At 39.1% G+C, this 23,546-nt stretch overlaps 1 protein-coding gene across 3 annotated transcripts; it reads left to right on the forward strand.

Annotated features, from left to right (window-relative positions):
- The first annotated feature begins 409 nt into the window (after window positions 1–409).
- LOC121298124 (RNA-binding protein 5-like) lies at window positions 410–22,452 on the forward strand. Of its 3 annotated transcripts, none has more exons than XM_041224958.1 (23): window positions 410–477; window positions 1,603–1,710; window positions 2,469–4,125; window positions 4,265–4,354; window positions 4,945–5,014; window positions 7,557–7,630; window positions 13,784–13,852; window positions 14,097–14,184; window positions 14,394–14,554; window positions 14,891–14,994; window positions 15,095–15,161; window positions 15,303–15,357; window positions 15,499–15,554; window positions 15,850–16,009; window positions 16,792–16,883; window positions 17,246–17,467; window positions 17,915–18,067; window positions 18,502–18,576; window positions 18,831–19,049; window positions 19,210–19,296; window positions 19,814–19,881; window positions 20,589–20,661; window positions 20,941–22,452. In XM_041224958.1, exons 2-23 carry the CDS (start codon window positions 1,667–1,669, stop codon window positions 21,052–21,054), a joined length of 3,798 nt encoding a protein of 1,265 aa, XP_041080892.1. In that variant the 5' UTR covers window positions 410–477; window positions 1,603–1,666; the 3' UTR covers window positions 21,055–22,452. The 3 variants fall into 3 exon arrangements, with proteins under 3 accessions (XP_041080892.1, XP_041080894.1, XP_041080893.1); XM_041224960.1 differs by having other exon boundaries at window positions 19,210–19,290; XM_041224959.1 differs by having other exon boundaries at window positions 18,834–19,049.
- The last annotated feature ends 1,094 nt before the right edge of the window (window positions 22,453–23,546 follow it).

Raw genomic sequence — 23,546 nt, forward strand, 5'->3', positions numbered from 1 at the left:
CGTCATGCTAATGAGGAGAAACTGATGATTCCCATTATAACAATTTAAGCCATACCGTTTTTTTATTTTTTTATTTTATTGCAATTGGCACACCTAAGCTTGAAACCAATACACGTTACAATAATGGATCAAAATTATTTGCAATGGGAGTCTTTAACACGGTCCCTTCAATGCTGTACGGATACATCAAGTGGTGATGTGATCAAGAAGCTATCCCTACATTATTGAGAACACGGGGGTACAAATCATAACTGCATATGATAGTGATACAGCTGTATCCCACAAACCGCTGAGGAAATAAACTACAACCAATAATAACAGCAGTTCCTAGTTCGGCTTAAAGAGTCGTCTTAGTGAACTACAACTTCCAACATACCGTAAAAATACCACACTTCCGATTTGTCGACATATCGCAGTTCCGGTCTACTCCATGTTTTGTGTATTACAGCAGAGTGGGCATATTTTTTTTTAAAAAAGGTTGGTAGTTCTTGTTGTTATCATTTCTTTAGTTGTTTTATTTATTTTGGAGATGCGGTTTTCATCTCTGGTCACTTTTTGTAAAGATGTGTGATATTAATCGTGGGCAGCGGTATGCGTGCACCGGCGGGCTAGAATGGCATTCAGAATCTCTCACACATCATCTCCATTGTAGTTATATTTTGTGATGTAGTGATCTTAATAATATAATCGATTGTAAAGCAACCGCGTGTTGACCCCAGTAATGAGTGGAGTGGGTAGAGCCATGTGTACGAGCCAGTGCGCTTCTAATTTGTATCATGTTTGCTGAGAATGTAGCGAGTATCATTCACACACAGTGAAAATTGCATTGGCATTGTAATAACATCCTTAATGGTATTTAATTAATTAATTAAGAACATAGTTTTGAAATATGTAATTAGAGGTACTGAGTTCTGCTAGCCAAGGTTGCATCTTGTGGGTATGTTTCCGATCTTATCTATTACGTCGATGTCTATCTATATAGCGGTGTTTTTTTTTTTTTTTTGATTAGGCAATCCGGTAAAGTGTACGTTTACAGTCGTATTTACTAATTTTTGAGATTGTATGATGATTAGGCAAGTAAATACTATGCACATTCACTGATTACCAGCAAACGTTAAGTCTATAATTACAGTATACCTGCAAAATAATGATTATAATACCAGGGCCATTTTGGTAAGTTGTGCATGGACAATCACATGCTTTTTTTGAGGATTTGTCCCCTGTAGGATGTGTGCGTGCGTGCGTGCGTGCGTGCATAACAAAGAGATTCCCAGTTTAGTTAGCAATACACAATATAATAAAACAAACCATTCACCATATAGCAAAGCAAGTAATAAAATATAATACTGACTTTAATTTGGCAGCTGTTAGGCAGATGTAAACTGAACACCCCAGGTAAGCGGTGGATGTGCAAATGCTGAGCATTCATCCGGTACATTATTCTGCCACAAAATGTTTTCTCAGGTCTCTGGCTTCCCTGAATGACCCTACATTGCATTGGCACAATGGCCCCATGTACCTTTGTGGCAGATGATTGATATATCAAAAAGTAGTGTGCGTATCATTGTATTTTCTCTCTTATTCCTCTGATTTCTGTTGCAGGAGCTTGGTGCAGCATTGTGGTTAGAATTTATTTCTCTGGTGCTGTTGGCTCAAGTGGAAGACGATGTGGGGTGGCCCTCGGTTTGGCCCAAGAGGCACTCCTTTTCGGTAAGAAACTTAAAACTTGCATGAGACAACACATGATCTTTTATTATAGGTAGGATTTCCGTGAGGAAGACTTAAAACTAGATATATAAGATTAATATATATATATATATATATATATATATATATATCTATAGTATATATTGTGGGTGTGTGCGTGCGTTCACTGTCCGCACTGCAGACCTTTATATGGGCCTGGAACTCCTCTTAACTGCAGAGTGCTTTTATTACAGCAAAAATAACTCAGAGCAGCAAAATCTGTGTAAGGCCATATATGAATATGCATATGCATGTCCTTTTTTAGTTGTCAAACAATGACACGTAGTAGTTTGTACAAAGCGTACCCATGTATCAAAATTATTCATGTGTTACAAATGTTAATAGTTTAAACATTTACATTTTGACTAGCTGGTTAACCGTTGTCAGAGATACATGTCAAATATAGGTCTTCTGTAGTGTTTATACAGTGGGTGTGTACAGTGTAAGGTAATTTATTGCAAAACTTTTCCATATAAACATCAATGTTGTACTCATGCACGTTTAATGTTACAGCGTGTCTCAGTTACAGCACTGAATAGAGTGCCTTTTATACTAAAGTTTAAATGATTAGAAACATTTAAAGGAATTTAACATTCTCTTGTGTGTTCAGTTGCGTGTTGATTTGATTGCAAATGACACATTGTAAACTATTTTTACAAACCTGTTGTATGAAATGGCCTTATTGTGCCCTATGCATTGATTCATTTTTCCGTTCTTCCCAGTGGAAACCTCCAAGGTCCAAGATTTCCTCCTCACTGGAGGGAAGAGACACATGGTGGTCCAGAGGGTCCTTTTCCGAAGTTTGGAGGAAGAGCTGTAATACATCCAAACATGAATCCACAAATGGGCTTCCGACCAATGGACAGGCCACCTTTGGACATCAGAGGCAGAGATGGTCACCCACCTGACATGAGGGGGAGAGATTTGGAACCTACAGGCATAAGAGGAAGAGATGCTCACTTTAGGGACTTCCGGGCAAGAGATACTCTGCCGATGGATAACAGGGGAAGGTTTGATTTGCCCGTGGAAATGAGAGAAAGAGATCCACATCAAGATTTTAGGGGGAGAGGTGGTCATGATTTAGATATTAGAGGAAGAGATGGAGATGCTGCGGGTTTAAGAGGATTTGGTGACCCTCTTTTAGGTTTAGGAAAACGAGAAAGACTTCCCATGAATATTAGAGGAAGAGATGGGTTCCCTGTTGATACAAGGAGAAGGCTTCCATTGGACATTTTGGGATGTGAAAGACATTCAATGAACACAAGGGAAAGAGAGGAGAGTAACATGGACTTAAGGGAAAGATTTAGGCACCCCATGGAGGTTGAGGATTTAGATGGCTTAAGTATGGATTTGGAAGTGAGGGATGGAGCTTCTATGGCCTTTGGGAGGAGAGGCATGCCTCCAGTAGCTATCAGAGGAAGGTATGGATCTGACATGGACTTCAGAAGCAGAGCTAGACCTTCAATTGATTTGAAAGGTGGTGCTGAATCTCTTGTGCATTTCATGGGAAACGATGGAGTCCCACTGGATGTTAGAGGAAGGGATGTTTTGTCTTCTGATTTTGGGGGGTGGAAAGGACCTAAATTCAGAGGTGGCGAGGGAAGTAATAAACGTGACTTCAGAGAAAGAGGAGAACCACCTTTCAGAAGCAGAGAAGAGCCACGACAGGACAACTGGCGCTCAGCAGGTTTTGGAGAGAGTGATAGTTTTCCAGTAGACATGCACCAGAAGGACATTAGTGTGTTGGAATCAAAAGAACGAGAGAGACTTCCCCTAGCCAGAGAAAGCTTAGACTTCCGAGTAAGGGAGAGGATTCCTGCCGGTTTACCAGAAAGCTCTGAATTCAGAGGGAGGGAGAGTAATCCTGTTGAAGATTCCTTTGGTTTCCAGTCACAGGAAAGAGAGCCACTGGATTCCCAAGACTGGAAGAGAAACTCCACCTTGGATCCATTGAGCTTTGGAGGCAGAGAAGCAACATTACTCTGGTCTAGGACTGGAGAGGACCTACTAGGTAGGCCAGGAGACCGAAATGAGGGTGCATCATTCAGGGATGGTCATTTGCATAACAAGGACACTGATTCTCTCCCAGGGAGAAACCACTCGGCCCTTGACGAACATGAATGCGAGGCACCCCTCATTGCCGTCCCAGAGTCTGAGGACCCTTCAGCAGGACCCCAAGAAGAGAAAGCTGCAGAGCTGACCCTGGAATTTCCAGGAAAAAAAGATAGTGACTACAAGGACCAAGACTACAGAGATAGTGATTACCGGGTCACTTCTGGTCAGACATTTGACTACGGCCATGGGAATCTCTCGTTGGAGGAGCCGCCAAAAAAACCAGAGCAACCTCCAGCCTCAAGTTCAAGTGACTTCAGCTTTCAAGTAAGAAAGCAAATGTCTTTATTTCTGCTTTTAAAACGGTTACACCAGAGGAGATCCAGTTTTATAATCCCCTCTTGGATTCAGACCTTTCCTGTTAATGTCACCAAATTAAATGTATTGTTTGTCTTTTCAATTTAAGGACCAGGATTACAGAAGTGGGTCTATTAAAGAGAAGGTCTCCAGCATAATTTCAGTCAAAGGGATTTGTAAAAATGCCACATCGGAACAGGTATGTGTTTTTTTTTTTTTTTTTTTAAAAAAAAAAAAAAAAAAAAAAGTTTTGTTTTAGAATTTATTTGCTCTTAACAGTGTCTGGTAAGAGCCATGTACTCAAAACGAAACCTAAGCTGTCACACGATGAGGGGCTTCAGGCGATCATAGTTCCGGCTAGGAGTATCGCATACACACACTGAATATGTCATTGGGAAGCCACTAGTCTGTACTTTTACAAGCCAGGCTTTTACGGTGCCTGAGTAATATGCGTGTAACCACTGGAGTGGCGGCACCCTGAAATCAACGGACTGAGTGTGAATAGTTAAGTAAATGTTTGCATGAGTACAATATAACAGTTCATATTTGTAAAAATATAGTATCTGACCAAAAAAAAGTCAGGAACGTAACCCGAATTTCTAACATTGTTCCTATGGGAAATGTGCTTCGATTTGCAACGTTTTATATATATATATATATACACACACACACATACATACACTGGTACAAATGAATTCAACAGTCTTGATAAAATCCAATTGATTGGTCATCTGTATTATTATTTGGTCCAGCATTGTAAATGACTTGCATTCGGTCTCTTTCTTTTAGATTCTTTCTGCATTCAGTTATACCAATGGAGTTCGAACACAAGGAATGAAAATAAAGGACATTGTGCCAGGTGAGATAGAAGACCTAGTGGAGACTTTTTTTTTTTTTTTTTTAAACTCGATACTGAAACAAATGTTGTCACAAGGGCGTGTTCTCTTGTGCAAGTGATCTTCAGAATGTTGTGCTTTGTGAGCTGTTTGGCAGTTTGCCGCCACCGCAGTGCCGTGCTACACTTGAGTTGTATAAATAGGAAGAAGCTGTACGCTGGTTACACCTAATTGGAAGAGTAGGCGATAGGCATGCAAGTACCTAATTCATTCATGGCTTTAAACACTCAAATAAAACAAGTGAAAACCAAGTTAAAATAAGTCACTGCAGTAACTGTTTTTTCAAAAGCTTTACCTAATACCTGCTTTAGCAGATCTTGGCTGTTTGAGAACCAAGCACTTGCAATATGGGTAGTGTAGTTCTCTGGGGTTGTGCCTTAGCTTGCAATGGTTTGTGTTTACTGTACTAAAATATTTTGGAGAAAAATGTATTAAATTCAAATAGATGGGGGAAAGAAAGGAAAACAAGCTTTATTAGTGTCAGGACGGATCCCAAATTGCAGACCAATTTGGGTCTGTTACATGGTATTAGTTTGTGTTACATATTTGATGAGGAACCTGACCAAACTAAGCTCAATGTAAAAGGTTACTGTGTCGTATTATCACTCTTGCGTGCTTTATGCATTTAATGAAACTCCTCAAAGAATCTCTTTACAAACAAACACATTATTTTGACAGTTTTACTGATTTGTGATGCAGGTTATTTTCTATTCAGTACAGAGTACAGGCCTGACACCACAGAAACTGAATTCCTCCCATGGCTAGACCTCAGATATCATGTTAACAGTTCATGTCTATGATTTTTCATTTCATCAGTACAGATTTGTTTAAAATAATTTCTTTGCTTTTTGTTACCTCGGAAAGCTCAAATTTTAGCTTCAATTAGTCCTTGCCTACACCTTGCTCCTCTTATGATGTTAGCATTTTGGAAGAACCTGGATTCTATGAAAAGGTACAAGCAAGTATTAGGGCAGGATTGTCTTGACTGAAGTGACACCCATTTAAGGCGTTCTGTTTTACAGTTCCTTGGTATCTTTTAGCAACTTTTGTCCAAAGTTTAGCCATGTGTGTGTTTTCAGTCAGAAAGATAACAGACCTTGTTTACGTTCTCCAGTTTATCTGGATGGACACAAGCCCTTGTCCCCATTTAGACATGCTGGTGACATACTGCATTTTTAAAATTTATCTTGATAATATTTTACAGAAAACAAAGCTAATATTTGTAACATTAATTTGTCCTTGCATAGTGTTAACACTATAACACTGTAAATGGTATACAGCATTACCCCTTTTGTGTAGCAGTTCAGTGTCAGTATGATTTTATTTGGGCGTCTATTTGTAAAAATGGTGGGTTTCTGTCCTAGGTTTCTTGTTATCAGCTAATAGTAGGCACCAAAAATGTTTTGCAGCCGATTGCATGTTCGTGTTACTTTTTTTAAAGTTCGTTCTCTTTTGCCATCCATGTACTTTTTTATCAAGTCTGATCCACTAGTTCTATTTAATACATGCCCCATTCAACTCCTAAAAGTAAGCCTCACTTTTTTGCTACTAAGAACTCAGCTCATAATCTCTTCATGTTTTTTCACCGTCTCTGCGTTTTTTTTACTTTCTAAGTAACTAATGTACCAAAACGTTTATTCCTTGGTGAATTTGTATTCACTTATTAAAAGTCACCATACACTTGCGTAAATATTGCATGCAAAAATTGAAATCAACTTAATTGCTTTAAATATATAAATCCTATTAACATCATAAATTGATTAAATTAATTTAATAAGTAAATGCATATTTCCAACAGAACCCCTTGTATTATAAAAGTCTAATTATCTGAACTGCGAAATACCAATATCAACTGTGGTGGTTTAAACCCCTTTTATATCTGCTGTATGTGCAATGTTTTTGTTTCTAGAGCAGCCGGTATAATAAGGGTTTACCTGCGATTTTAGACTCCAGTCGTACAGCTGTATCTGTAGCTTTTCGGGGTGCTTCTTATTTTTGACACGTTTGTCATTAAGCCTTCCAGTCATATTTTCCAATACTAGTTTATGTGAAAACGGTGCAAACTGTTGTGTTCTCATTTATGCCAAACAAGCTGCGTCTACACTCGATTGATGTGTTCACGATTGACAAGAAACTGTTCAAAAGAGCACACCTAATCAACACTTAAAATACCATAGGCAAATATGGACAAAACAACCGGGAAAAGTTTTGAGATGTTGTTGTGCAGGGTGCTTGACATTAGTCAAACGCTGAGTTAAAGGTGTATGCTCGGTCTGTTATAATAAATTACCCTTGATGTGCTTGATTTCTCGATTTTCTGACCAACACAAAATATACATACATAGACTACACTTTGCAGTATTTAGCAAACAGCAATACTTGTGTTCGTGTTTTTATTTATTTTTTCCTTTGTATGCAATGTTTTTAAGGTGTAATTGCTTGTGTGAATTTCATGACAGGCACTGACTAACACAGATCCATCTGTATTTTAAATGCTGTCCCCAGGTTACAGCTACGATACCGCCTTTGTGGAGTTTTTAAACCTGGAGGATGCAGTCCGCTTCATGGAGTCCAACCAGGTGGCCTTTTCTCATCGGTCTTCGGCTGGTTCACTGCCTTGGCAGGAAGGGGTGGGGCAGGTGGAGGGAGGCTTGGGGAGGGGAAGGTTGGTTCATACATGGGGGTGTGTGTGTGTGTGGGTTGGGGTTGTCGCTGTACCCCCTTGAGGGTTTTTAGGCAGGGTTAGATTGAGATTGATTGGAAATGGATCAGTGAATCGCTTTACCGTTTGCATCAAGGGCAGTTCTGATTCTCAAGATTTGACGCAGTAAGACCTTTAAACTAGGAGTAACATGACTGAGTACACCCAAAGTCTTAACATAGTGGCTTTATATTTAACTAAGGTTAGAGCGTTAGGCCTTGGTAGGTAAGTGGGGTGCTGCAGTGATTGCTGCTTCTATCTGGTTCTAAATGTGTGTTTACATGGGAAAAACATATCTCTGATTGGAAAGACTGCAATAAACCCACTGTGCCACAGTAAATGTGTTATTCTGTACGTACTGTGGTTGAAAGCCATGCTAAGTTAATATTTAGTTACGCAATAGGATACCATTTTATATAGCTATATACATACTGTCTTATTTTTTTTAAACAAATATATTGGGTCATGCAGTATGTTTTGCTAACCACTAATAAGTAATGAAACACATTTGTGAGCAACCAAAAAGTATTGATATTTGGCAAATCCAGCATATACTTTCCCATCCTCAGAACAGATCTGTTTAGAGCTAGCTATGGGCAAGTGACCAAGACAATTGCTGTGGCTCCCCATAGTGGAAATGAAGTGCATGTACAGTGATGCCCAGTGGGATGATAGATTGCATTGAGTGGATTCCATTTAAATTCAGCCTATTGGCAATTACCAGAAGTGAATGAAAGTAATTATGTTTTTTTTTTTGTGTAAATTTATAAAATGTGTTGCCTTTTGAGGGTGTTTTGATTTGATTACTTGGGATGTTTTAGTGTCAAATGAACAGTTTAGTGGTGTTGTATTTAACAAGTTAAAACATTAAAGTAAAATGCCCATTACTTACTGTAAGATCTGAAATTATCCATTGTTGCCATATTGGTTGTGTCTGCATGTTCGGGTTATGTCTGCAGTCTGCGTTGGATACAGATTATCTGTGTGTAACTCGATATTGACCTGACTACTGTATTAGCTTTGCTGGGCCAGTATATAACAATAATTATGCATTTAAGCTAAGAGACTGGTAGTAAGTAATGAGTAGTTTATTTCAAGTAAGTAGCTCTTCTGTACCCTGGGGGGGGGGGGGGGGGGGGAGAGGGAGAGTAATGACAAGATGTTAATTTGATCCCTGATGGTGAGATTATATAGAAATTGGTCATTGCCCAATTTCTGCGATTCCTGTATTTCTAAGGACGTTGACTGCGGAATCCGCTGCAGTGCATTAAAACAACCTAGAGGGATGTTGTGTTGTCCTTTCTTTGATTCATATTTTATATTTTTTTGTCAGTCATTTCATTACCCCAAAATGGGGCTTCTTTATCAATATTTAAGTGTTTACTTTTTCTTTCCATCTTCCTGCTTAAACTAAGAGGAACGTGACTGTACAATGAAATGCACAGTTGGCATTAAAAGCAATGCTATTGAGGTGAATATAAAGTAAAGAAGGAAAATGGATGGCTGGCTTAATATCCTTTTTTTAAATGTATTTATTGATGTTTCATGGCATTCAGTATCTAGGGTTTAAATCTCGATCATTGACTCGCGATGTCATGGTGTTATGTAATGGTTAGTCTATAGACCTGATTGTTTTATGAATACATTTGTTTCAACTTGAGAGGAATGGTAACGTTAATATTTATGGTTGGAGCTTTGTCCTGCAGGGTACACTACATTTTATTGTATTAATTTGAAGGAATAGGTGAATGTATTTTTAAAGCAGTTTTTTTCTTTTTTCAAGGAAGTTGAGTCTGCATTTCTTCCAATTTATTGTCTGAATTCTGTGATGGCTTTTACCATCAGTAGGGGAGTGGTTTTACCCCCAACCAAAGTTTGATAACAAGAAATTGGCCCAACTAGACTTGACCATTTATGATTGCTTAATTTAAGTAACACACTTATTTATTTGATTTATTTAGGTATTGCTTCTACATTGAACTTGTGTTCCATGTTCTAAGTTAGAAAGTAGACCTTCTTGGATACAAATCGGTTCTTTTCATTTGCCGCCTTTAACATCGGACATTTTCTATTTTTTCTCTGGGTACTGAAATGGTTCTTGATCACTTCTATGTGCTATTTGTATACCTGTGGAGAGGAGGAGTTGAATGAGCGAAGTACAGTATATAATGAAGATGTTTGCTTATGTCACGGTTCGTGCTGTTTGTTGTTCTTCCAACCTATTTCATATGTGTCTGCATTAATGTTCAGGCTTCCATTGTATGTTTGCGCAAATTATTTTCTTGCTCCAATCATGTGTTTTATTGAAAAGAGAAAAAGATAGGCTTTTGGATGTTCTCTGAATAATGGCCATTGCTTACATTTGATTGGGTAAACATATTTGAAGTAGTTGAAAAAAGTTAGTCGTTTTATTTGTTTGTGTGTTTTTTTTACTTGACAAATCAGTGAACATTTGTGTTTTTATAAGTTTTTAAAAATATATCCTTCAACATAAAGTATATTTGAATGGCTGTTCTGCTCCCTCTGTGGACTTGTTCAGACTTCATGTCCACTCGGATCTCTGCAGCAGTTAGTTATCAATATATTTAGTCTCCTGTAAATCTGATAATTCTCTGTTCTGAGTAAATTTCTGTACTGCATTGCAGGGGGACATGATTACGCAAGAGGAAGCAGGCAGCACAACCATCCACATTCTGTTTTTTTCTAATTTCATGTACATCAGGGTGTGACTGGTTTGTATTTGATCTAGTTCTCCCTCGTGCCCCTGTGTCTCAATCTCGGATAAATTTTGTTTTTGGGCATCTCGTCTGTAATGTCTGATTCTCAAAATACTATTAGATTTATATGGTTCTGCCATGACTGGATTGATATACCCCAGTTGAAAGATGCACTTTTAACAGATCTCCCCTCCCTTCTACAGATGATTTCTTCCAAGTCTCAGATAGAATGAATAGAAAAGCATTCTCAATGCAGTGAGCACACGTGACTTCTGCCTGTGCAAAATGCAGTATTCTATAATTCGTCTTACTAAAGTGCGTGTTTGTACTTCACAGAAGGTATGTATTACCTTGGAGGTGGAAGTAAATGCTTTGAATTGCAGGATCAACAAGGACAGGATTGAACAAGCCCCTGAGCATGGTAAATACTGCTATTTAAGCCACTGTTCAGGAGCTCATGTTGTGCTCAGTATGTCACAAACTTGGAGCTCATTGTCACACAGGGAATTCAAGGGACATCCAAGGATTAAGCCAACCGATCTACTTTTGGCAGTAAAATTATACAAAGTTAGGCATGGTGTTGGTTCCTATTCATTTTCAAGGAAATCTATTGCATTGAAGTCATTCAAGACATGGCACTCTCTTTTTAAAATCATTTTTATCAAGGAAATCCGTTAAACCAAATTAGGTCATGCCCGCAGTCTTATCAAGGCGCAGTGCTAGAATTATGGTTTTATGACGTTAAATTAATTGCATGAGTCTAGGTCTTCTGTGCGACAGGTCGGAATTACATCATCCACACACTTGCGACGTGCATCTTTTTTTTGGAAAGTAGTACCGCCTTTTCTCATGTGACCTGAAATCGCACAGGGTCGGATAATGTTGAAAAATGTCAACATTAGCTGCGTGGTCGGATTGAAGCTGTACAGATTTTATAGCTGTCTGCGCCAGACGTATCGCATTCATCTGCGACAGAAATACGAACCAGCCCTTAGTCTGGTTTAAGACCACACCAAGTACTGCACTGCTCAGGGTGAGCAAGGCTCTATTTTTTACTCAAATCCTGGCATGCTGTCATACTTGGATCTTACTGCTGCTTTTGATCCTCTTGACAATATAATCTCTTGGAATGCTTTGAGACGTGTGTTGCTCTCCAGGAGGCTGTGCTCAACTGCTTTGGGACTTGCCAGTCCCAGTTGCTGTCCTCCAACATGAGCAGTCTTTCCCTCAAAAACAGTGCTGTTTTATCTTCCTCGTCTTGTGATTTCAATCAAATCTTTGATGGTCACCACCTTCAGCAGCCTTCTTCAATTGTGATTCTCTCATACATTGCAAATCAAAGTCTACTTTTTAAAAAAGTAAGAAATGGCTCATGGGATTCCAATTCACACAGTGGTATCGTGGAGGGTTGTATATTGTAACTTTTTTTTAAATACGATTTGTGACAGATAGGTGAAAGTTATAGATTATTGCCTACCTTGAGTCTTATCTGTTGGATCAGTGTACCAAAGTACAGACTGCATTTCATTAGATCATTGATATCAGTTCTTCTGAACATTCTGACCTCCCTAGTCCTTATTAATGATGATCAAATAACATTTTGTGTAATTTGTATAATAATTTCATTTGACATTCAGAATTAGATCATATTTAGTTAAATGCTTGTGCATTGCTTAATTATAAATGCAATCAAGAATACTTTCTAAAAGTGAACCACAATTTTAAGTGTTATCCCTTTGCTCTTCTGCAGCTAAAGCCTACCAAATCTGTCATGCTTTTAATTGCTTGTAACAATAATGTCAAAGCAGTAGTGCAAAATATGGTTATGTGGTTTGTGCCATTAATTATGGTACAGGTGCTACTTTTTATAGACCTGGAATGCTATATGGTTTATGCAGTATCGTGGCTATTCTCAAAACTGTATTGTTACTATAAACTGCCCAGGTGCACAATTAAGGTATAGATGACGTGCATGTCCTGTTGTATGTAGGTTACAAAAGCAGTGTACTTCTATGTGTTGAATGAAACTCAACATGCATTCTTACCAAAATAGTATAACATGGTACGTGCAATTGATTTTTCACTGACCCCGTTGTTTAGTTGAACTTTTCTTAACTTAGGCATCTCTGAACACTATAGACCACCCTCTCTCTCCATTATTGGTTTGCAGGTTTTTAAATCTCTCTAAGCTAATTTGATAATTGTTAAGTAGAGAAACCACGTGGGGACTATAGTTGATGCAGCTGAACATGGTATTGACGGCTCTGTCGTGTTAGATACCTAATAGAGGTATTTCAAAGTAATAGATGTGTATTGGATCACCAGGGCACTTATAAGAAAATGTAACATTATTAATATCGGACTACAGGCCAGCTCAAAGACTTTATTTTCAAACTTCTACTTGTTAGTAAAGAGCCATGAAAAAATATTGGGCTTGCCATATGTTGGTGATACTGATGATTTATCACTGAAACACACCTACCGTTTTCATGGAAGGGTACACCTGCAAAAGTGAGCAGTGAAAACTGTATCGATGCTGGTTAGCAGAACCTTAGGAATTCCATCTTCTAAGACCAAAGGTTTTCTTCTGTGTGTGTGTTGGAAGGGTTGTTTTCTATTTTAAAATGTTTAAACCGCCAAATTATCAACAAACAATTTGAGCATCTTGAGGATTTAACTATTATTAAAGCAGCTGTTTTAACAAAATGGTACCAAGAAAATTTAAGCAAGCATATTTCTTACTTGTGTATGTCCCAGAAAGTAGAACAAAAACTGTGTACGCTGTATAATAATGCCGCATAACAATTTCATACATATCTGGTTACATTTTTTTAAAATTGTAATCTCCAATCTTACTTCAACCATGCACACAGTTAACCTCAAAAGTTGTAATAATCCAAAAAGACATAGAGTAAAGGCTTAAGAATCATAGGATTTTTCCCTTGTATGTTGTCGCATGCGTTCGCATCATTTGTGGACAAGATGGCAAGTGCAAGCATGATATGGCCAGTAGTTATGCGGACACATGACCTTCAGTGTTCAGGTGTACCGTTACTACTACTGTTATTGTTAAATTAAGAGACAGGAATACATTGAGGTGCTCTACTCCCCAAAACAATCTCTGCTATGAAGAATTAAAAAGTGAACCACATACATGCTAATGAGTAACACATTACATTAGAGTCATCAACAGAAAGGTTCAAGTAGTTGCGCTATGTCGTGCTGTGAAGGAGCCAACCCTTATTACACAGCTACACTGCTAGTTCTTCATACAGTTAATCGGTAGTATAATGAGTGTGACTGTGTCTCTGCAGAGAACCCTGAAGATTGGCGGAAGGGCAGTGTCTATGCAGTACTCTCAGCCAGACTGGAACAACAAAGATGTAAGTATTACCAATTGAAAGCATACTTCTTTTTTTATGAAATGCTTGTGATCAGACTTTAGAGCAACACACCAAGAACCTTATTAACCCGTCATTGATCTACCGCAGTGCTTGTCATAATCATCTTGTTTTAGTAATTTGTTCTGATTCTACATTATTTTGCTGTAGAATGTAGTGACCTACTTTTTCTTTGGTACTGATGTATTTAGTCAAGTCTCTCTCTCCTCTCTCTCTGTCTGAACAGGGGGCTCCTGAGGATTCTCAGCCCACCCCAGCGCCTGCCCCTACATGGACATCTACCCAATTAGATCCTGTCTTTCAGGAGAGCAAAAGTGAGCAGTAATATCCTTTGCCTATTTATCCAGCAAACTTCACACTTTTAATGTATTTGTTTGTGCTGGGATACAGTATTGATCTGGTTTCTAAATAGTCTATTTATAACTAGTCTTTCATATGGAATATGTATATTGGGGGTGCTGATTACTGGTAGAAATCATGAAGAGGAAAGGAGCCATTGACATGTTTGTGTTTTGTTATTCAGCCATGATCATTAAACACCTGTGGCCCACCACCACAGTGGAGCATGTTCTGAAGGCGCTGGAACCTTTTGCCTACCTTGATGAACGGAATGTCCGTTTAATGAAACGGAAACCAGGCGTGGGGACCAAATGTTTGTGCTTTATAGACATGGACTCGCATCAGGTAAAATACTTTATAGAGCCAAACTGTGGTTGTGTTTGTTGTTCTGTAACGTAACTATTTTACACCAGACAGATTGTAACGTAACTGTATGACCATTTGTCAAGGTGTAAAATTAACAACCAGTTTGCCCCATGAGTGCTGTAAAACAATGAAAACCCCATTGAGACAATAGTTAACTATACCCCTTAATATAATGTATATCCAGAGCTCTTGCTTCTTGCTAGGAACTTCTATAGATAACCAGCATTATATTTTGTCAGGTTAAACTCTCTCCCTATTAAAGTGGGTTTTTAAGTGTCCCTCTCTATATCTGGGGTTTTAATTGCTCTGTTTTAGGAGGTAACCCGTCTTGTGAAGATCCTGCGAAACCTGTCAGTGCCTTTCATGATCAATGGCTCTCGGGTTCATGTGGAGATAGCCAGGCCTTTGAAAAACCACAGGTCAGCAAATGTACTTCACACTACAGTATGTGTTGTTTTAGAGTTGTCCAGCTCAGCCCTAATGTTAATTCATTACAATCTACTCTCATTTTCCCTAAAGTTTTAAGAAAGATTTTGAAAAAGCTTCTGTGACATCCAGCTTGGGACACCATGATCCCAATAAGCAGGTAAGCATTTTCAGAACACAAGTGAAATACTGGGTTTGATTGTGATTTAAATTAAAGTTTAGCTAGTTGGCATGCTTGGCAAAGTTTCCTACAGTTTTAACTTGTGATTGATTTGTTAGCTAATTAATTTCTCCGTAACAGGGTCAGCAGCCCGATCCCCTTGCCCAAGAGATATGGACCTCTGCCACAGTGCAAGGTAAGATCTGTTCATCTGTAAAGGGTTGGCTATGTAGACTTTAATTGGATTAGAAGTGTTAGATATGTGTCTTTTATGGTTCCAATACATATATAATATAACTAGCAATTTAACTTTATTTTTTAATTGTTCCTTTTTTAGAAGACGCCACCACGCTTGAGACTCAAGTGCCATCTGAGGCATTGTATGTTGGACAGGTATGTGCAAGACCACTCTTCCCCCTCAAATGACCTGCAGCAGATCTGAAAAGGCCATTGTGGGCAGCAAGTTAAAGGGTGAAGGGAATGGAAGGAGGCGAGCAGGGTTGATGTATGCAGATTTATACTAAGGGACCGATTTTGGTAGAGGTTGTGGTTTGTAAAATAAAGATTTAGGGTCCATACTGACCTTTTGAAATCAAACTAAGTACTCTTGTCTGGTTAGACCTTCTGTGTTCAGGGGGTAACTCTTCTTTGTCAAAGGCGCTGTCTAACTTTGTGTTACTTATTCCAGCCTGTGAGTTACACCGGGACCCCAGCTGCTGATCAGCTATCTTCAGAAGCAGTAGACACCCACCTGCCCATACCAGCAGACCCTAACATCTCTGACACAGCCACGACTGTAGCTCAGGACTCGGCTCTGCTGGCAGACGATGCTGCTACCTACCTCTGCAGTAAGGGGAACAGCTTTCTTTCTTCGTCTCATTGCAAGCAGGCAATCGGACATTTAGTTAGCAAGGACCAAGCAATTAAACTGAAATAGTGGATGCAGTGCATGTCTGGTGATTAGGGTCAGGCACATGCCAAGCAGCACCAAGGGAGTCACAGTATCGCTTGTCCTTTTAGGTTATCCCCAATTACCTTGTATGTATTTTGTTCAACTGCAGTTGCTTGCTGTAGCTGTCAGAATATTGGGCTATATATATATAATATATATATATTATATATATATATAAATATTATTTTTTTTGTTAAAAAATCAATCTTTAGTAAGTATTGAACTTCCAACAGTAATTCGGGCAAATTGAGCACTCGATGTAAAGGCTTTGTTGAAGTGTCTTTAATTCAGGTTAATGGAGTAATGGTCGACAGTACAAATTTGTTAAGATATTTATTTTATATCAACTGGCACAAAAATGTATTTGTCATTACATGGTGTGTAACTGTAACACAAGTAAATGGATAACCAAATGTATTTGAAATTGGTAACACATGTTCCAGACTGACTGAAGTATAATACACTGTTCTCATTACCACTTACAATGAAGTGTGAATAGCACATGGAATAAATCAAAAAGAAAGCAGTGTGTGGGAGGCTGTCTGTGTTCACCAGCTACCTTCCTGAAAACCTCTGGGTTTCTATGTAACCTTTCTATGTAATTAAGACTGCTTCTTGAGCAGCCTTTTTAAGGAGATCAGTAAAAACTAAAACATATTTTCTATGTTTTCTTTCCAGCTGTCCCAGATGTGTCCACATACCTGTATGACTCAACATCTGGTTTCTATTATGACCCCCAGACAACCCTTTATTATGACCCCAACTCCAGGGTAAGTGCTGAGCAGGTAGCTGTCGCCCCCCCCTGCTGGGAATGCATAGTCACACCTCCAATTGTTTAGAATGTGGAGCTGCATGAGCCACACGAAACTCGCCTGTTGACAGGTTAAAAGACGACAATTTGTTTTTAATTGAAAGCACTTTGGAGATTATACACACAGCACAACCTACTTGTGTGATTTAAAAGTTTAACCGGGTTTCAAATTGACTTACCTGTCCAGGGTTCATGAGAGTACCCAGTTTATCGCAAGCAATGTGCACCAGGATTAGAGCCTCAGTCATGTTTTTCAGTTTGAACCACATTAGGCCACATTGTTTGTTTTGGAAGGGTTCTCATGCTTTTGTGTTGTTTCAGTATTACTACAACGCACAGACACAGCAGTACCTTTACTGGGACAATGCACGAAGGAACTACTTTCCAGTACCAAACTATACAGCAGAGGGTCAGCCGCCTGCCTCCTCCAGCGTCGTCACAACAGTGCCGTCTGCTGAACAGAAAGAGGAAGAAACGACAGCTAAACCTGACAAAAAAGAGAAGGAAAAAGACGACAAGCCAAGGGGCCTCACAGCTCATAAGGTACAGGGTTATCCGATAACTCTGCATTTGAGATTCTGACCAGGCCTTGTTTACAACTGTTTTGGAAATTGACTGTATCACTGACAATGCAAAATAGCTTTTTTCATCTCGGAAGAGATAAATCGGGCTATTAATGTAAGAAATAACACATAGAACAAATGTGGTATTTCTTGCATCCACTAGGGACGTAGTGTTGTAGGGGGCAGTTTATTGGCAGATGTATTTTGACAGTTGAGCTTTAAACTGCTGAGTTTTAAAAGGTCACCAGGATGTGATGAAAGTGATAAACCAGAAGAAATAAGTTAACATTACTGTGATATTTCATACCCATACCAAGCTGCTTGTTAAGGCAAGAGACTGTGTACAGTGTCCTTGCTGTGACTTCGATAATGAAAGCATCTGACCTATTGCAGTACTCCACGTATTGACTGCCTTACTTTCCTTCAGATTGCAAAGGACATGGAGCGCTGGGCTAAGATTCAGAACCGACAGAAGGAGAGCATTCGTGTGGCCTCCCCGGTCCTGCAGCTACGTGGGAGCAGCGAGGAAAAGAAAACCTCCAAGGCAGCCGACGCAGCCTTCGCCATCTTTGAGAAGAAGGTGAGAAATCCAGGAGAAAATAAAATCCCTGGGAACAGAAATGCATTTGCATGCTGTAGAGAAACCCGTGTGTGTGTGCTCTCTCAGTGCAAAGATAGATTGGAAAGTCTGTGTAGGGGTTTACTGGAATGTTGGAGTGTGTGGTTTCGGTTTCCCTCCAAGGAAAACGCTGGTACTGCTGTTTTGAAAGATATGGGAACGTTTTGCACATTTAATAAACCATATGTGGAATTTGTTCACCTTGGTTGTGTATTCATTGGCCTGTTTCAACGCAAAAAGAGCAGACTCAGCCTGTGTAAAAAATATAATGGTCCAAGAGAATACATAAAATGAAAAGAAATAGCAGCGCCTATGCTTTTGTTGGCATGAACTAAATTACAGAAGTTATCTCGCTACTTTAAGTTTTAAAAAAAACCTGCTGCTTTGCACCCTAGGGCTTAGCAGGGGAAGATCTTTTTAAGAAGCCCTTTGCCCCAACAAAGAAGGATAAGGATGAAGCTGGCACAAAGGTGTGTGAAATAGTTTTCTTTTTCTTCATGCAAAGGTCCTCTTACCCTTTAACCTAATAGTGATTTAAATTTGATTAAAGTTAATACCTGCCCCAATACCATCCCTCGCACAGTCCTATGCACTGGGCCCATGTTTTTATACCCTCCTGGTGTGGTACTCTTCTTCCCCCTCTCTGCTTATTCCTTCATTGTATTACATGCCCTCCTGCAGACTGCTTCTAGTAATAAGCTCTGCCACTGTAACCACTCTCTAGCAGCAGCAGGTAGGCTCCCTGGGGGTGCTAGTTGCAGAGTATGGAGGAGATAGCGATGAGGAAGAGGACAAGCAAGAGGAGCCCAGAGAAGAGAGGAGCCGGCCGGTGGGGGTGGACAAGCTGACGGACTGGAAGAAGATGGCCTGCCTACTGTGCCGGAGGCAGTTCCCCAACAAGGATGCTCTCATCAGGCACCAGAAGCTCTCTGAGCTCCATAAGGTACCAGTGGAGCATGGGTTTTTGTGGGTATGGGTTTAACACTATCTGGTTATGGTCCAATCTGTGTGTGTTTTGGGGTCCTGCTTTTCTCCAGTTGTTTAATGAACAATGTTTTGACTGCATCCATTTTTTTTTTTTTTTTTTTTTTATTTGTTTTCAGCAAAACATGGAGATCCACCAGAAGATTAAAAGATCAGAGAGGGAACTGGAGGCTCTCGAGCGGCAAGAGAGGGAGGTGAATGTGAGTGTGAGTAAAGGGGGAATGCGGTAGTGTTTTTTGGAAACCGGGTTCAGTTCGGTTTAAGTGCTCATGAAAGGTTGCCGACAATAGCACTAGCTACAGCCAGGCCTGGTCCTAGCAGGAACCACTGGAGATTCCCCCTCACAGCTGCATGGGGTAAGTTGAGATCACCCAAACTTATTGTGACCTGAGACACATTCAGAACCAGGCAAGCACAGGTGAAAGGCAATCTATCCCATCCCCCATGAAACGACCTGCGGTGGTTTTGGCCTACCTCAAAGATATTTTCCACCACATCCAATTTGAAACGTGTGTGTGCTGTGTCTAATATTCATCTAATCCTAGAGAAGATGTTTTTCAACCCCAATAGCAACCGTCCCTTGAGTTCAATTTGACTATTGTTTGCAGGTTTTTTTTCTCTTCTAACAAAGATTGCTTTTGTGTTCTGTGCTGGACTGAAGTGCCAGAAATATTATGTACCTTTTCATTCGTTAACTCACGGCTTCGTTTTGATTTCTTCCAGATGAGCAGCAAAGGTGGGCCCAATTCCCCTGAGTCCAAACGGAGAAAGTACCAGAGTTCTGTGCCAAAGTAAGTGCTACTCGCGTTCGCACTCAATATTTCAACAGGGCAGTTCTGCTGGTGGCGCCAGTCTCCTCTCCCCAGCAGGTGCTGTACGCCAAGCAGCTAATTGCTCTGACATATTCAGGCTTGTACGTATGCTTGCATTTATCCTTTGTTCTGCAAGATTTGCTAGGCAGAAAATATTTTACTTTTTTTTTTTTTTTTTGTGTGTGTGTACTGCATTACATTACCAGCTCCTAAGCAACAAAACATTACAAATCAAACACTTGTGGTAACTCCGTCAATCGGGGTAGGTCCACCATGATCAATCAGGATCTTATTTGATGTAAGGAGGGATAAGTAAACATCATGGTTGCTGTTGAATTTCATTGAAATTGGAGGTCTAAAATAATATATGCCAGTTCCCCAGAAAAAAAAAAAAAAAAAAAAAAAAAAATTAATTGAAACATCAGTATTTTGTGAAGTCGTGGATACAGAAGCATCTGCCATTTATCAGACTGTAAAATCTGCATTTCCTATTTACATGTGCATTACATTCAAAGTAACTGTATGAATGGGGGAACCTTCACAAGAACAATATGTTCTTCTGTGACATTAACTGGAGAGTAGGTGATCCAGGTTATTGTGAGCGCAGTAAGAACAGTGTGGTGCAGATGTGTTATCAACTTGAACTAAAATCATTAAGCTAATGTATTCACATCTCTGGTCCTCAGGCATCCCGAGGCGGTAGAAAAGAGAAGCCGCATGGGCTTTAAAGAGGAACAGGACCTGTTGGAGCCTGTTGAGGTAGAGGTTATATAGTGCTTACCTGGTTTTACTTTAATGATGGCCATATGTATTATTACCTGTGATAGAAATAGGGATCCACGCATGAGTGTGTAGAATCAGCATAACTTAATATACAGCTGTTTATCATACCCATTAATTCATAAGGGTCATTTTTGACCAATATGACAATACCTTAAATATTTCAAATGAGAAGAAAGTGTAATTTACCTTAAATCTTAAACATCTGGAGTTTATTGTGAGATGAATTGATGCTAAATTATTTTATTTCGGCCCCAGAAAAAGAAGAAAGGGTCAGGCCGGGGAACTCCTGGCGAGCTGCAAATGACAGCTAAATCATACCGGGAAGCTGTGAAGAAAGCCATGTTCGCCCGCTACAAGGAACTGGAGTGATCCGCCAAAACCCTGTGACTCCTCCGCTCATCGGATTGAACTGAATGACGTCTTCTTCATTTAGCTGAGCACAGCTAGGACGGAACAAGATTGAACAGTCTACTCTAAGCACGTCTAGAGGGGGACACTGGATTGCTTCGCTGTGTTTTCTGACACAGACTTTACGTGTTCTTGGTTACAGTGTTTTTAGCCGCCTCCTCTTTAGAAACATGGGCACCATTCCCTTAAAGCATTATTAATCAGCAAGTTGTTCAAACACATTGTAGGGTGGCAATTGAATAGGCCAATGAAGTATGTTTGCCGTTTCAGACTTACAGGTCTTTTGCAGGTGTCTGCTTGTATGAAAAAAAGACACCCAAGACTTGTGGCATATCATGGTTGCCAGCCGGTGGGGAGGGAGGGTGAGGGCTTTGCATGGTAGACCAAATATCAGATATGGACCCAGATTTACAACTTCCAATTGTGCAGCTCAGTCTTTTTAATAAATGGTTTGTACATTTTATACATTTTGTCCAGTTGTGTTGTGTAAACTGTATTAAGTATTTTTTTTTTTCTCCCTATTAAATACAACTGATATAGAAATAATTTGGATTTTTTTCTGAATTGTGAAGGAGTTTATCTTCTAAGATAATTAATAGTATAGGAAAACTAAAAGGCATTGATTTTAACTACAGTGCCAGTTCTAAACAGCATGGGGCAGCATGATCTCAGATTATGGTAGAAATAGTACTCTGTCCAACATATTTTAATAGTTCAGCGATTGTTTCATGCATGAGTACTTTTAGACTTTATTTTACATAAAGGTTAAGCAATTCTGTGGCACAGCGCTCAGAAACAGGGTCCTTTTCTTTAACCATTTGCATGAGGAAGATCAGGGAACACAATGAAAAGAAGGGTACCCTTTTTACAGTACTGTGATGCTACTGATTACAGTTTTATTGATCAGTAACTAGATGAAAATGAGGGTGCAGAATCTATTTCAGGTAATTTCTGCTTAATTACTTTTACTAGGCTTTAAAAACTGCAATATTTCCTGCCACAAGGAGGCAGTAAGGCATTGTTTTGTAAAATTGTAAACTGTATTGCTTCATTTTAACTTCATGATAGAAAGCCCAGAGTAGGCTATTCCATTTTGATAGTTGATAATAGGGTAGCATTAACTTTTTACATTCCAGATACTTATATTAGACAGCCATTATTTTTTCCTGCAAAGCTTTTTTTAATTTTTTTTTTTTTAACTAACACTTTAGAATAATGCTTAAATTAATGGGCCAATTTAAAAAGAAAAAAAAAAAGGTTATTTAATGTAAATTGCAATTTCAAATACATTTTTGAAGAAAAAAAGTCTTTTAATGTTACAACAACTTGGGGCTTGACAGCTGTCCTGACCCCCCCTTAAAAAAAATAAAAAAATAAAAATAAATCAGGCCTTAGTGTTGTATTTATAAAAATGATAATCTCATGGTCTAGTTGTTATGTAATGCGTTTTCTGCCCTGTTGTGAAAACTCAATACTATGGTATTGTTTTGTTTATGGTGTCTGCTGTCCCAGTTCCATTTCCTTCCTGCTCCAGTAGTTTCCCAGGTGTGCTAAACAGTCAGGGGGCTTTCTCTTCCAGCTGTTTGGTAATCAGGATTACTGGTTCAAAGTGTATATTATACATTTCTGTAAAATATTATAATCACCTGAAACAGTTTCTTCTAACAAAGTCTGGATTTTAGCTGTCGAACAAAAGCATGTGGTGGAATCGGCGTTTTATTTAGTTTGAACTCTAATCAGGGGTTTAGGGATGCTGTGGGGGTAGATTATACATTTTCAACCTTAAAAGCAAGACATCTGACAATACTGTAACCCACCAGCTGCATCAAACACACTTTCATTTATCAATTTCCGAAAGTCTTTAAAGGGGGTTGGATTCTGCACACCCATAGATTCCTGAATCGAGTGGATTGGACTGGAATAATTGCATCTCCACCAGCCTGTGACTATCAAGAATTGAGCAGCACCAACAAAACGCATTGATCAGCTGGGAGTGAAAAAACAGGTCTTCATGTTAATTGAACCCATTGATGCAGCACAACATTGCTCCACTTTCACTGTATTAAAGGAAATGCCCTGGAGAAAATTGTGTAATTTTCACACCTTGTAAAGACCTTCTCTCAAAACAATAAGTTACTATGGGCCCTCTTCCCAAATATTTTACTTAAAGTTATTTAGGTGAGTTGTTTTTGGCGACTTGAATACATATTTATTTATCTAATACTTAGTATTAAATAAGCCAAAATTTGAGAAACTTCATGGTTAGCTTACCAAAACACACTTGCAGTAACTGAAGAATGCTACTTTGTGAGTAGGGCTTTGTGTGTGAAAATCTGGAAGCAGTTTGTGACTCCAAACTACTTAATAATTGTCAAGTCATTGTAACTATTGACCTTTTTAGATACCTCAAGGCCATACTGGTGTAGTTTGAATTCTTATCGCCAAAATTGTGA

Source organism: Polyodon spathula, chromosome 23 (genome assembly GCF_017654505.1).
Source record: "Polyodon spathula isolate WHYD16114869_AA chromosome 23, ASM1765450v1, whole genome shotgun sequence".
Lineage (NCBI taxonomy): Eukaryota > Metazoa > Chordata > Actinopteri > Acipenseriformes > Polyodontidae > Polyodon > Polyodon spathula.